This window comes from Athene noctua, chromosome 14 (assembly GCF_965140245.1).
Source record: "Athene noctua chromosome 14, bAthNoc1.hap1.1, whole genome shotgun sequence".
Classification (NCBI taxonomy): Eukaryota; Metazoa; Chordata; class Aves; order Strigiformes; family Strigidae; genus Athene; species Athene noctua.
The window spans coordinates 7685442-7701659 of NC_134050.1; the positions used below are offsets into that span (position 1 = coordinate 7685442).

The following is a 16218-nucleotide window of genomic DNA, read 5'->3' on the forward strand; positions in this document are numbered from 1 at the left end:
CTTGAAGTGGCCTTGCACCACTACAGAAATTATCTGGTACCCCACATTAATGCCTTTGGGAAAGAAAAAGCTAGAAGTACATGCAGATGATACTTTCTACAATTTTATCTACAACCACTAGTCCTGTATGTTTAAAAATAATATCCCACAAATCTAAAACCCTACACAAATCAAAGTCGGAATACCAGATAATACAAAACTAGCTACAAAACTGTGGTTCTGATTATTATATTTTTAGGAATTTATATCTTACCTTATACCTTAACATTTTTTTTCTATTATTTATTTGGTGGTGGTTTTATGCTGAAATTAACAATACATATCTCTTATATTTAAGTACATTGCAGTGAAGTAGTTCTGTAAACTTGAAGTTCAAAATATTTTTTTTCATTTCACTTTTGAACACTACTACAAATTGCAGTAGCTGTAACAGTCAATCACAAACTTCTATTAAATATGCAATGCTACATACAAAGATATTTGGAATGTCTACAGCTTGAAGGAAGATTCAGCACCCCCACCCCCCGCTTCGTGTGGTAAAATTTAACACATGGAGCTAAACAGCAAAATATAAGGGGGGGGGGGGGGGGGGGGGGGGGAAATCAAACTCTTACAAGTGGCATACAGAAACAATCACAGACACAAGCACATTAAAACAGAATACAGGGCTGGCCAATTTTTATTAAAGGTGGCATTTTTACAAGAAGTCAAACTGAAGAAAAAAAATCCAAAGCAAATATTACCCCCATGAATTCTAGATGATATTTTAGAACTACTGCCTTGGTGGATTTTTTTGTTTGGTGGGGTTTTTTTAAGCATAAGGATAACAGTTATTTCTTCCACGCAGTTTTCATGATCTTTTGCCACCTTTGACAGCTCATTTACAACTTCACCAGCGACTAATCAGCAAGAACTTAAGCCTCCTCTGGAAGAATCTTTCAAGTGCCAGTCTCTTGAGTAGCATGAAAGAGGAAAACAGAAATAATGACTTCTAAACTGGTAATAAATACCTGCAACTCTAGCCTGACACATGCTCTAGCCTCAAAGAATGTTCAATATTAGGAAACACTGCAGAAATATTATTCTTTCTGTTCTCAAATAAATTGCCAGGAGAAAAGCAGAGCTAGGAGGACAAAAACTTCAACCCTAGAACAAAGTCTCCATGTTTACCAAGGAAGCTAAGAAGTTAAATAAAGAACTAAGAAAATATTTAGGAACAGATATACATTACTGAGACTGCAAAGCATCATCCTATAAAGTTCACTCAACTAAGAATAAAATATTTCTGAAATTAGAATAGCAGCCACTAACTTCTACCTGATTGTCAAACCCATGTTTTGATGAAGAGTTCACGCAAAGTAGCTTAAGGTCTCCATCCATCACTGAGGATTTCTAAGGTGTTCATGCAACCATACGAACTGTAAACGAAACACGTCCTCCCAGTAAGATCTGCTTGTCTTCAGCATATTTTTCTTCCCTGCCAGATAAATTATTTCGAGCCTATTTTTCTCCCTTTTATTCATGTAACATGTACCAAATATATTAAGATCACAAAACACTTCAACATACATAATAGATGAATATTAGTACATATTATTTATACTTTTCCACTTAAGAGCCTTCAAGCTGAAGTGAGAAGGGGAGTTCAAATTTTACTTAAATATGTATGAATATTAAGGCTTTTTTCTAAAGAAAATGGCTGGCTGTTCATGCTGCATTTTAACAGGGTAAAACAAATGAGACTGCTCGACTCCTTATGAGAACGCAAAGACAACCTTACCAATTCACTTAGGAACATGGAAATTAAAAATTATCATCATCGCTATCACCTACAGTGAGTAATTTATCATTCTTGCTCTTCACTAGTATCATGTTCCAACAGTGAGTGGCTACAACAAATACAATTAGACAGCTGGCCACAGAAGTGGGAGATAATGTGCTTTTGATGGAGTTTATCCAAGCATGGAGATGGAATGTTTGTCATCCATGCAGCAGAGTTGCTGCGTTTTTATCACAGGGAAAAGAAATCCCTTGCTATTAAAACCCAGCAATTTTGTGTTTTGAAAATACTAAGAACCTGGAGAACACTGTAGAGGAGACTGCCAATAACTAAATAAGATCAGAAGAACAAACACCGCTTCGTAACGTAAGAGTAGTCTTTCCTTTAAACAGAAATCAGGCGTTCAGGATGCATTTGATTGTGGTACCCATAGCCAGATTTCCAACTTCTAGCTTAAAAAATTTAGTTTCTCAGCTAAAGTTGGAATTAAAGATTTATATGCTAATACTTATTGTGGGCTCCCAAGTGGAAGATTGGATGTTAAGAAATGAAACTGTCTAGTATTTAGGATTTTAACATGCAAAGATTTTTCCTTAGTAAAAATAATTTTCTACAGTCAACTCAACTTCCTTTTTCCTCCTAAAGGTTTTAATACATCAGTCACGTTGCCTGCTTCATTATCCTTCTTTCACCCCCCCTCTCCCTCCCACTTTTTATACACATCCCCTGCTTTTTGACAAGATCTCTTGGGAGCAATGAAGAGATACTGCCATTTTCCTCCCTGGGGATATTGTTATTCAGCTAGGAAAGATCAACCTTGATGGACTCACAGGGGAAACGCTCGCAAACAAAAGAGAAAGTTTGTCAATTGATTTCTATACTGAGGGTAATCACCATTATATTTTATCTCAAAAGCTCACACAGTGATCAAATTAGAACACAATTAATGGAATATTTTCCTAGCAGCATCTACTAACTGATATTAGCCAGATGTCTCACTAAAATCAGTAGTGACAAACCCTAGCTCTTTACTAGGAAAATGCACTTTTGCAGCTAATTAAATTTATTTTGGGGCATTATCTTTGTAAGACTGAAATCAAGTCAACTTGCACTAAAAGTGCTTTGGAACAATTTTATATAATGATTCCATGCAACCGTATCATGCTTAGAAAAATCTTCACTCTTTGAAAGCTAAAGTAATGATAAATAAATTTAATGCTAAAAGATACTACTTTGTGGTAAACCAGAGGACAAATAAAAGAAAAATCAACAGAAAGAATACGTGCTCTAAAAAAAGCCCTGAATTCACCACCAGCTTCTGAAAGATTAAGCATCACATAAAAGGTCACAGTTAAAATCTTTATTTTTGCTCAATATTTCCATATTTTGCAGGTTTATTAAGAATTTTTTTTCTTCAAGACTTATTTAATTGCTTGAACACCAGGAAGAAAAACCTATTTAGAGCATTAAGCATTTTTTTTAAAGATATGACTCAATAAATGCATTGCATAAGCCTCTGCAATACACTTAGAACGCACCTACAGATAGACATAAGGCTGACCTGTTACGAACATGACTTAATACCCTGCTAGCATTTGGTTGGGTTTGGGTTTTTTTCCCCCTACAAAATTATGAGAGTGATTTAAAATCATTTACAGGTGGAAGGACAGACAAATCAGATGTGGCAACTAATACTACGCTCTTAGGTTTTAGGAACTACACAGTTTTTCTATTTCATAGAAGCTCATCACTAAGCCTGGGCATTTTGTCCTCAGTCCATTTAGCTAAACATAGAAAACAGTTTGCTTATTTGCATACTGAATTGCATGGTTTTCAAACAACCTCTAGTACAATTAAAGTGGCAGTATCATACAATCAGATCTTTAGCCAAGAGGTCAGCAGGAAGGCCCTCCAAGAGCAAGAACAGCAATAATATCTAGAAAGAAGAGAAATACCTATTTCAGCACTTGCATTTTCAGTTTTCAGTAATTAAAAGGTTTGTACTAAAAAGTGACCAAGCAAAATGGAGGGCAGGGGGGAAAAAAAAAATAAAATCAAAGGATGAGGAAGAGGTGGGTGACAAATCCCAAAGGTTAGCATTAAGCTTGAGAGGCTAATCTTCCTGTGCTCCCTCTAGTCAAAAACAGAAAGGAAGCTCTGTTCCTAGCTCTCTCCTAGGTGAGGCTTCCCCACAGCCTTTACGAAATCCTCCCAAAAGCGTTTACCAGAGCAATTTACAAGAATAAAGTATGGGGAAATCAAGAAGAGGTCAGCTTCTCTCTTGAGACTGAAAATAAACACAGGATTTCAAACACTATCTATTGGGGGGGGGGGGGCGGCAGCAGGGCAAACAGACTGAGGAAAATCTAAAGTCAGATTTTAGAGGTATTTGACATCTTGCCACAGAAATGAGAAGTCCAGCCTCTCCTGCCTGAGGGGTCCTCGAGATGTTCCAAGTCCAATCAAAACAAATGTGGTAATGAGTTGGTAAACAGACTGCGTTATGGCTCTGATTCCTGTCAGCTTTTACAACTTTCTGTCCTGTTACCACAGACAGGTAAACAGGTTGATGGGAGGAAGCAGCAGACCCCAACATGACTAATGCCTCCAGAGTTGTCAGCTGAAAGCTTAGCTCTTCAACAATGAATATGATGTTGGGTACTCCAATCAGAGGAGGTCACAACTCTTTTCCCTGTGCACTTGCTAAGTTACCTCCCGTGAGTGCTAACATCTGCAAAAACAAGTTCAGCAACAGCAACCACACATTCCATGCTGCTGACCCATTTCCATGTAAGAATGTCTACCGTATGTACACTTCTCTGCACCCACACAGTGCCTTGGAAAGAAACAGCATGGAAACCCGTGCCCCATAACATGATGACACAGTGCAAACTAGTAGCCCATCTGCAATAGGATCCACAAAACCACTAACGTAGCACCACGCACCCAAGCTTTCCACTTGTTCGGTTTTTGAAGACAGACCATTTAACAGAGGGAGTTCTAGTTCTGACGGTAACACTGGTCTGAAGTTCACTTTGCTGTTGATGGCAACACTAGGAATAAGACAACCGAATCTATCTTCACACTTTTATGGCACAGAAGGAGCTGGGAGAGAGCTGCTTTGAAATGAATTTTAGGTTGTAAGCTAAAAAAAGTGATGTATATACAAGCATATAAGGATGGATTTCCAAATTGTTTAATTTTCTGATTTTTTTTTTAAATAAAGAAAAATATTTTAAAATGTTCGTATTTTTAAAATGCAAAAATCAGAACAGACAAGTACAAAAAGCTAGAATTCTTTGACATATAAGCATTATTTTGTGCAAAAAATGAAAAGCCAGTAGAACAACAAAACATGGATTCAAACAAGAAAAACATCAAATGTTATTTTCAAAGGACAAATAGCAATCTTGAAGCTTCTCCTCAAAAATTCTCAATATAAATAATGGACTTTTATTGTTCATTTACTGCAAGGTTAGGCAGCCTGATATGATGGATGAACTGTCAACCCCCAACTAAAATTCTACAATCCATCATAGAAAGAGTGGAAATTTCACTCAAAGTGTCAATAAACCTAAATGATGAAGTGCAAAATACTTTACAGAGTTCTGATCATTTTTTAGAACCTGCATTCACTGCAAAATTTCAGAAATGCTGCTCCTCCCCCACTTCCCTCCCCTTCTCCCTGCAAGTCATAAAATGCAGATGTACATCTTGATTTATAAGTCAATGATACCACAGAATCATAGAACAGAAATCAAGTTTTTGTAAAGGTCTAGTGCTAAGGAAAATGACGTTTACAAAGTAAGTTATTTTACTCTACCCAAACATCTACTAATTAGTTATAACTAATCAGTTATTCAAAAGTGGCCACATAACAAAATTAACCCAGGGCTGCACTGGAGCTTGGTCTGAAATCAAAGCTGACCCTGCCCTGAGGCAACTAGAATTATTCTGTGATCCTATGACAATTAAAAACAGGAGATTTTTTTTGTAAATGCACAATAAAAAGATATAGATCTCCATTCATGAAAAACAAGAGGTTATCGTGCCTTTACTTAATTTGGTGATAATTCAAAATACTTATGAAGTGTTTGTACACAGCTACTAAATCACACTAACAACGATGCTTTAAATTATATACACAGGAAAACTTCACTTTATAACACCAACGAATTCTTATGCACCCTGTTACACAGCAGAAGTGGCAGCAAATGCAGCAGCATGAACTGACACGCAGACCCATCCTAAACCAGGTATTATATGGCTTGACGTAGGTATCCAAGACTTGGATTATACAGATTATCCAAGACTACATTATACAGCAACATATTCTTTGTATCCATACTAGAGAAAGTCTGTTTCTCCTCTTCATATACACACGTGAAAGCCAAATAAATCAGTTGTAGCAAACCTATCACAATATATTAAAAATTAACTACCAATGACCCCTTTGGACTTGATGTTGTGATGTGCTGCGACTTACATCTAAGTATCAAACTCCCAGCAGAAGCATCACAATACACTATTTCGTTTTCACAACAGATCTCAGAACCTAATACAAACTTTTGTCAAATCTAATGAGGACACTTTAATAAATTGTTAGAAAGAACTTATAATTGATGTTGAATGTAAAAGCATATTACTGCAATCAAAATCTGTAAAAATTAGGTCATCCTGCCTTTGCTTATAATTTATTATTTAATAACTCAATGCATTACTTCAATCTAAGCCACCACCAGACTTTCTCATCTGTACCTCATCTTTATCCTAACTGCCCTGCCTAACAATAGCACTACAAAAATCCTTCTGTGTAATTATTTTCTTCCCTACCCCAACAAAGAAAGCAAGCTGTGCCTCCTAACTAGGTGAAGGTATCCTCACATAGGTACCAATCTAAACACTTATGAATATTCATGTTGGAATACCTAATCTGTTTTAGCTTTAAACACATTCATAAAATGTTTATTTTAGAGGTCACTCACACCTTTACATGAAGTATGTTAAATAAAAATATTTATGTATCTTCCTTGACTTACACTTCAAAAATGGAATACAAAACACATGACATAAATTGTATGGGCCCTTCGCGGAAATAAATAGGGGTCTTTTTTCATTAATCCAAAAATCTGTGTTTCTCTGTTTTCTCATAACTACCAGATACTGAATGATCAAGAAAAACAACTGCAAAATGAATGTGTATTTATGTAAATTCATACTGAACAATGCAGGCACAATGTCAAAGAAGTGTTTGAAAGATGCCCTAGTACTGAGTCTTCATTTGATTCTAAAGCTCAGATGGAAAACTTATTTTTTCTTTTCTTTCTTTTCATATTAACTAGTGTTTAATAGACAAATACTACTCAGCTGAGTGAGATCACAGACTTACAAGATTTGCTGGAGATTCTTTACTTGACTTAATGCCCCAGTCCAAGATGCATAAGCTTGGGTTTGCTGTAGTTGGCACTCTCCTCCAATTCAATTCCACAACCTTTCTAGAATTAGTGGTCTTTTGAATACATCATACTAACTTACATAAAGTAAAAGTACTAACTTGAGTACGATAGATAAAAAAGATGCAGTAAAACCCCTGGCTAACAGACTCAGATTCTAATGCTGTATTTGTTCCCCTCTCAGTCTTCAGACTTAAAGTTCATGAACTTCCCTGTTTGAGAAACTGGTTGCCATATGAGCTGCTATATGTTTATTACATGAGCTATAGTCTACCTTTGCTGTATCTATTTTGTTTTTCACTCTTTTTATTAAAAAGCTCAGAAGAGCTCTTCTGAGACTAGTGACTGCACCATTCTTGAGCACAGTGGTAACAGCATGTCTGAACAGTAAACTATTATTTCAGAAAACAGACTAGAGAACAAAACAGAACCCCAGTGCTATGTCTCCTTATCTCCCCTTTCCTCATCTACCTGTATTATACTGTAACGCTATTACTGGAGTTTTATATCTATCTCTTTACAAAACGGGCTTGTTTGACATCTCAGTACTGCAGAAATGAGTGTTTCAAGGCAAGGACAAATGATAAATGAACCTTAATTAATGCACTATCTATTAGACCAATGTGATACTGACCATACATGAAGAAACTAAAATTGTCTTACCGTACACTTTGTGCTCATTGTAATGGTCAGGGTGAAATCTGAAGAGAATTCTAAGTCTGGAGTGGATGCAGTATTACAGTCAATACGCTGTCGAAAGGAATAATACAAATCTGTCAGTAACAGTACTGAATTTAATTTAAGATCTTCCTTTGGATGAAGGTTGTTCAGTTGCTCCCATAAGACAACTTTTCTAGGGCAATACGAATTCAGCACTTCAAAAATAGGAAGAGACTTACACTGACAGAACACCTAAAACCCCTCTTCCCCAAATGCCAAAATAGACAGATACTCTGACTAGCAGCAGTACAGAAGTAAATATAGTAGCTCACAAGTTACTCTATGAGAGCTGCCCATTGTTGAGATTAAGCAGCTTTCACAGGCACCTTCAACTTACTCCTTGTTCGTGAAGTCACACGGTAAACTACAGTAGGAAACCAGTATGGGTTAAAATTGGGCTTTTTTGATTTGCCAGATTAGTTTTGTATTGATCATGGAACAATTGAAATGGACCTCTAGAAATCACTTAGACCAACCCCCTGCTCAAAGCAGGGTCAACTAGAGCAGGCTGCTCAGCACCACGTCCAAACTGCTTTGAGCATCTCCAAGGACAGACTCCACAACCTCCCAAGGCCACCCCTGCCACTGTGCAATTGCCCTCACAGGAAAATAGTGCTTCCCTGGCTTCAAAGGCAACTACCTGGAGTTCAACTGGTGCCTGTTGCTTCCCATCCTGACCCTGAGCCCCACTGACAAGAGTCTGGCCCCACCTCCTTTACTCCCACCACCACCAGGCATTTACACACCCTGATAAGAATCTCCTCTGAGCCTTCTCTTCTCCAGGTAACACAAGCCCAGCTCTTTCAGCCTCTCCCTGCGTCACAGATGCTCCTGTCCCTTCAGCAGCTTTTTGGCCTGTCACTGGTCTCACTCCATGACATCCACCTCACTCTTGCACTGGGGAACCCAGGACTGGGCACAGCACTCCAGAAGCCATCGCCGTGGGGCACGGCCGTCTCCCTGGGGCTGAGTACAAGAGAAAGTTCACTTCTCTTGACCTGCTGGTGACAGTCATCTTCCTAACGCAGCTCAGGAGGCTGCTTGGCTGCCTTTGCCCCAAGGGTGCGTGTTGCTGGCTCACGGCCAACTTGGTGTTGACCAGGACCCCCAAATTCTTCTCCGCAAAGCTGCTTCCCAGCCAGCAGCCCCCGCCCCTGCTGATGCCTGGGGTTATTCCTCCATCCCTGGCTGCAGGACTCTGCATCGCCCTTTGAGTGCCCCGAGTCCTATGCCCAGGACTGTCGTTGGCCCATTTCTCCAGCCTGTGCAGGCCCTTCTGAACAGCAGCACAACCATGTGCAGTGATATAAGTGAAATATCAGTAACAACAGAAGAAAAAAAAGCACACGAGGCAAAGAACTGCTTTGCTATTTTAAAAGTAACAGAAAACAACAGCATCCAGGACAACTGCAATAACAGTGTCAAATCAAACTGCAACCTGCATTTCAATATTCTTTTTAGGATAGATATATATATATTTTAAAAACCCCAGACTTTCTAAAGAGAAATAAACTTCAGGTTTTAGTTTTTCACAAAAATTCCACCTTTTTTTTTTTTTTCACTGTATTAAGTTCTTCAGTTTACAAACTAGTTAAAATGCTTTATCCAAGAACATCATATACTGCTGAAGTTAAAAGTCATACACATTATTAATCAGTATTGCTTGATGCTGCCTTATCTTTCTTCAGGGACTGTTTTGCCTCCTGAAAAGTTACATTATAAACTATACAAAAGAAGCAGCAGATAATCTGGGCAAACACTAAAATATCTTCTGTAATAACCATATGATAAATTGGAACATTTTTAAACTTCCCCTCAGAAATATATTCCATTTGTTCTGTGGAATGCCTATCGATTAAAACAATTTACCTATAATGCCACTGTTGCTCAACTCATTAATTTTACTATTTTGTACTGTAACTCCAAACGAGCTCATGCATTGACTTCAGGTTATTTTTAAAGTGACAATTGCTACTGATAACAAATGCATATAAACCCATTAAATATAACAATTATGCAAAATGCTGCACAGTAACGTAATGGGCTAAGCACATACACTGGTGCTGGACAGTGACTGCTCATGGCAGTACTTATTAGAAAGGGGCAGGTACTGTTATCAGGAAAGCATCTTGCTTCTAAAATGACAGCAGCTGATAGACTGCATTGGACACATTTAACTATAGTTATTATTAACACTTTCCAGGTTAAGATGTGCTTTAATTTATTTGTTTGCACAACAAACTGACAAAGTTCAACTTACCAACACAACTGTTAATTTAGAGCATGTTATATGTTATTTTCTGTATATCAAACTTGACCTATTAGTAAGAAGTACTGAACTACACTTTCACTTGAATCAGAACATGCAAAATGTTATAAAAAAGTGGCAGGCAGGAAAAGTGCCTATGCCTCACTCATTGTACAATCAAACCTGTCAGAGCTAACAATTATTGACTCAGACACTTGATCTCAGTAACTCAGTGAATGAATGCACACAAAACAAAGGGCTGAATTTATCTTCCCCATGATGACAGTCTACAAAGTATATATCAACAACTGCTTTGATGACTCTACCCTCTCCTTACACTCAAGGAAAACAGACACTTGTAAGCCTCAAGTCACACAACTTATTATAGGTGTCCTTAGGAATGTTATTTCACTCACTCTAGAGGGAGTCTAGTCAATAAGCTCAGAAAATAAAATGCAAGACATCTGTAATGACTTCAACACCTACAAATAAAGAAAGCTGAAGAAAAAAAAAGAAAGCAGAGATGCACCAGTCATCCAAATTAGTTATTTAAATTAAAGAAACATCAGTCCCAGCACTTCTTACATTTGAATACCCGATTTAAAAAACTTAATAGTTTAAAATGTTCTCTGTAATAAAATCATAGGCAAGAAAATCTTAAACAATAATTTGCATCAGGACATACTTACAACAAAACCGTACTTCACCTGTTACTGATTTTGTGGGCAGGATGACAACTGAATACAACAAGTATGAACAAGCAACTACGCTGGAAGAGACCGGAACTACCCTCAGTAAGGGTGTCAAGTTCAGCAATGAATTATGTGAACCCATTTTCTTCTATATAAAAATAGGATAGGAATGCATTTAAATAGAAATTACCTCTATTTAACAGGCAATTCCCACTGAAGAGCAGTAATATTACTGCCTTAAGTGTTTTACAATAGAAAAGTAACTATATGAACAATAATTAGAATACCATTGTAGTAAAAAAATCTTGGTTTATAATAGTCTTCTCAACTTGAACTGTTCAAATAATTACTAATCACAAAGTTCATGAGAATTTTTATCTAGTCAGTGTTCTGGAGTTACATCTCATCACATAGGTGTTCTCTCATAGGAATCACTACCTATGGTGTAGCTGCAAGGAATTGCCACTATTCCCCATCACAAAGCTGCCATAAAAAAAGACAACACAAAACCAAGCATAAAATCAATTCAACAAATACTGCAGAAACTACCATTACTTTTTCAGACATGGTCATCCTGTTAGACAAAGGTGACAGTCAGTGATCCTCCAATGAAAGATCTTTAAAGCCAGAAATAGGTATGAAGCTCCCCTACAACTCCATACACTGACTGAGGTGAAGAAGAAAGCAAAGTAGAAGATAATTCTATATTGTAGGGTTTCTTTGGTATAGTTTAAATTTCAGTTATGCAACTCGTAACTTACTAAAACGCAAGTAAATTTGGGCTTGGATAGATGAAAATGTAGAAAAGAACAACCTAAATATGGGAAGATTACTTTATTAGGATCTTAAACTTGGTAAAGCAATTAATACAAGTCTCAGTCTTAACACCAAGAGCCTTACTGTATTTGTATCATTCTGAAGAATACCCAAGTTTGTGTATGTGTATTTTTTCCCCCCCTCCTTCATAAAAAAATAAAACTTCTAATCTAACAACTAAAAGTTTAATAATTATGGTACCTTAATGACAGCGGCTGTAGATATCAGCGTGTTTGGATCCAGCACCTCCACAACAGCTTCTGGAATTACAGCCTTCTTCATGCAAGACATGTCAAAGCCATATACATCTTCCCAGAAAAGCAGCTTGTCCACGTGTTTATTCATATCCCCAACAGCTACTAGACTAATGGTGCAAATGTCAGGATAAACTGTAACAACAGAAAGATTTTATTTTTGACATGCATAAAGAGGACCTTTTTTTGTTTTACCTTCTCTGTGATTAATGTCTTAAAAGAACAAAGAGAACTTCTTTCAGCTCTTGAACAAGACACTTTTTCTGCTACTTTATTTTCTGAAGTCCCATTTGTCCACAGAAAACCCGAGACATTAGAACTTAATTTTCCCACACTACTCTGGTAACAGTATTACCTGTTTGTGATAAAATATCTTTGTAGTTGAAGCCCACTGCCACAAAATGACTGGAAACTTGCTGAGGAAAATAATTTGCAAGATCCTATTCTGGCTTCTATGCAGAGACTGACCTAAAATGTATTTAATAATTGCAGACAAGACACCCAAAGGGAGATTCAAGTGAGGGCTTTGCAATAACAAGAAACCCCTGTGAAATGACCGGATTTCCAGAAAAGAGCAAATATTCTTAACTCAGGAGTTTTATTCCTGTTTCTTATCAGGTCTGGCTGATACTCGCCTTACAACCTAAAAACAATATTTCTGGGTACTGAAAGAGAATAACCACTCTTCTATCTGCACCTGAAGAGTATGGAAATGACCCAACAGACATAAGAGAACTTCCTCATTGATTCCCCCCAGGTTTTAGGATGACAGCTATCATGCTTACACTATCCTCCCATTCATGCTTTCCCTTCTCCCAGGAATACCTTCAGAACGAGTACCTGTTTACACCTTTTCCAAACAGTAGTGGAAGACTGACATTGCCTTTTTAACAGCTGCCTACAGCAAAGCCAGTCAATCTCTTGGAAATCTCTATCCACTACCGATTTTAGCACAGAGAACAGCTGCTATGAACATGGCTGACTATCAAAGAGAAGCTCAATTTATATTTATTTAGCTAGGTTTCTTTCCACAAAGAAGTTCCCATGTTTTGTTTTCAGGAGTTTTAAAGCTTTTAAAGCCATGTGCATTGAATACTTGACCTGGCTTCAGTGTAAGATGCCTACTAATAAACACCTAATTTTATTTTATTTTTTGTTGATACATGAATGTGGCAGTGTTAATAAAACTGAAGCTAAGTTTCTCTTTTCTTCCCCAAAATCTAGTGAACTGTAAAATTAATTTTGTCTTCAGCTCTGCTTGAAATTGTTAGCTTATCAAAATGAGTATGGAGAATTTGCTGGTATAGCACAGTAAGTCAGAAAAGCAGTATTTTTTGCCTTGTAAAATACTGAAGATAGAAACAGCAAATTGAAATTGGACCTTCTATATAGCAATAGTAGATTTAGCCTAAAGGAAATAAGCTTATACATATTAATGATAAAGAAGAACCTTCTCTAAAGAAGCTTTTTCTTTTTTCCATATGAAGACATTAAGCAACCACCTCTACAACTGGAATGACTTGTTTATACAAAATATGAACACAGTGTCACGTTTCTCACTTTTTATTTAAAATATCATAATAAATACCAGTAAGCCTAAATTGGAATCCCATTGGTAAGCTACCATCATTCCTGCTTTGCAGATGAGGAACTCAAAGCAGGTTTCTCCAGGAACAGCCTACAATTAACCCAGCAGTAACAAGGCAGGTTGATGAAAATCAAAACAGGAAGGCATTCAAGCTGTCTTGTGTGCAACAAATCATTTGGTTCCAAGCACAACTGACCACTGTCACACATGCACAAATAAAAAAAAAATAATTAAAAAAAAATCAACATCTGGTGGTAGGAATACTTGCAAGTAGTTTCTGGAGCCATGGATTGCCATTTCTCCAAGCTTTCATGTTGCTGTTTACTAGTGTGACAACTGCATTATATCCAGCTTTACCTCCCAGCATTTCAAACCTTCTAGAGCCACCACTGATGCTCCAAAAATTAAGACAGTATGAAACGGACAACATGACTACCGCCTCTGAGGGAGTATTTTTCAGGAGAATGCTCTTTGTAGAATGTAACGGGTATGGTGAAAACAAGGATGAAAAAAGACTATAATCCCTAGTTACAGAATACACTTATAGGAGCATGCTAGAGACACCGCAAACAAAAATAAAAGCCACAGCAAGAAGTGATCAACTACTTTATAACCTTCCTTCCTCAGACTAGCCTACATTTCTGGAACATTCTGTTAACAGCAAAAAGTTTACCACGTCTATCAAGTGTGAAGTATCTGAGCGGGACCATAATCAGTTTTTATTAAATCTCTTTGTTCACACAGCAAATCCTTAAATCAGCAGTGGAACTCATGATCCATTATACAAAGTGCTTAAGAAAAAGTAAAAATGTAAAAACTAATGCTCTAATCTAATCAGCAATTTTAGTTTAGCTTGACAAAAAGCGACAAAAAAAAAAAAAGCCTCTTCAGACCTTCACAAAATGAAATCTGTGTTCCCATAACAGGGCACAGGCAAACATCAAGTTCCAAATTTACAAACCCACCCGTGTACAGAAGCACATACTATACTGAAGTTTGACTGGAAATATAAGCACGTTATCTAAATACCAGCCTAACTCATTTAAATGCTGTAGACTTCTGTAAATGTTTAAAAGCATCTGCTGATTATTGCATTTGTCATTTCAGGCATTATCCTGGATCCCCCTGGAAAGCCTCGGTTCTTTCTGCAACCCTGTAACACTTTCCTGTGCAATCCTGACAGACTTGTAATTTTTTTCTGATTAAGCCCATAATTTAATAATTATTCCTTCTCACAGGTGAACTGAACAAAATTCTGATTGGACAAAAGCACATAATCCTCAGTGCTCTCTCAGATTCATCGTTTTGACCATCTGTGTCCTTCTCGACTCAGTGCCCAGAAGTCATCTGTCAGTAGTAACAGCTCACATGGTGAACAGAATACGATGGGAAATCCTTTATCCCTTAGCAATGCCTCACAAACTTCAGGACACTGAAGGGTAAGGCAGCAATCCTCCAGATATACGGAAATAATTCCAAGTGAACACCATTACCACTTTGATGTGAACAAGCAAACCGTATTACGTTTTGAACGATGCTGTCCTTATCTGTGTCACCCCCACCAAGTTTTGCACACATAAGGGTGTGCAAAAACCTATACTCCAGCAAGTAACAGCTTTAACAAACAAACAGATGGGTCCTGTGCAGCAAGAATTTTATGTTCCCAAATATACTGTACACATCACCCTAGACAGTTTGGCATAACCCACTTCAGCATGCCAGTCGGCTAAATTGAAATAACGACGACATGACTGACTGAACACAAATCTAGAAATTTGGATTCTATTCCCAGCTCAATCACCAAAAAGTCTGGCCAAAATGCAGCTGCTTCCATTGCTTTTTTCAGCTTTCAAACAGTCCCTGTAATAATGGTCTTGGGCTCAATAGTGCAAAGTGGCTTGAGACAAAGTTAAGCTTTATGGCAGATTCAGGAGTTTCTCTGGTAAGACTTCAACTCAGAACACACTCTCAGTTTCGGCTCATCTGAATTTGGACGTGCCCACAGTTCTGCTGCTATTCATCTAAGCCTGCAGAAGCGTCTGTCTGGCTAAGCTGTTTGCTGAGCAACTTCTCACACATCTCAGGCACAGGCATTTACCTGCTATACAAGCTGGCAGAAGAGCAGTAATTGTAAGCATCCTAAAGAAACAGCATTCCATTTAAAATCTGGCCATACCAGTTGGTGACTGTACAATCCTGTATGCTTTGTGAAGAGTCAAATAAGGGCCCAAGACCATTCTCAGAACACAAAGGTTGAGTACTGCAGAACCTGCACACCCTATCTCTCAAAGGAAACTTTGGGAGGCACAAGCCACCAACAATTACCAACCAAATTGCCAACAATACAGCTAAAGAATAAGATAATATGGCAGTTTCCATAGAGGTCAAAAATTTCTGGCCCTTTTCAGAAGGCTTTGGAAGTAGTAGGCAAACAAAACAATTTCTTATAGTTTTAAGGGATGTCCCTAGATTTAATTATATTGCAGTGTAAGTCTATCAGCATATATTGATACAGAGCACACCACAACCATGTTCTGGATCTGGCTGGACTATTCATTACTGAAAACAAAACAGCTCTTATTCTGTTACGTTGGTCAAGTGGTTTCTAAATATTTTAAAACATGCGAACAGTAATCTCTTACTTGTATCTTCTGCTTTGTGACTAAA

The 16218-nt window shown here is 37.6% G+C and overlaps 1 protein-coding gene across 2 annotated transcripts in view; it reads right to left on the reverse strand.

The window, feature by feature from the left end:
- Positions 1-16218, reverse strand: part of PRMT3 (protein arginine methyltransferase 3) — a 66450-nt gene that overhangs the window by 17518 nt on the left and 32714 nt on the right. For both annotated transcript variants that reach the window (XR_012634519.1, XM_074917973.1), the window contains exons 12-13: positions 11911-12098; positions 7897-7983 (exon numbers count right to left, since the gene is read on the reverse strand). Coding sequence is in view for 1 of the 2 variants with exons in the window: in XM_074917973.1 (XP_074774074.1) it covers positions 7897-7983; positions 11911-12098 (275 nt within the window). In the remaining variant the exon portion in view is untranslated. The remainder of the gene's footprint in view (positions 1-7896; positions 7984-11910; positions 12099-16218) is intronic.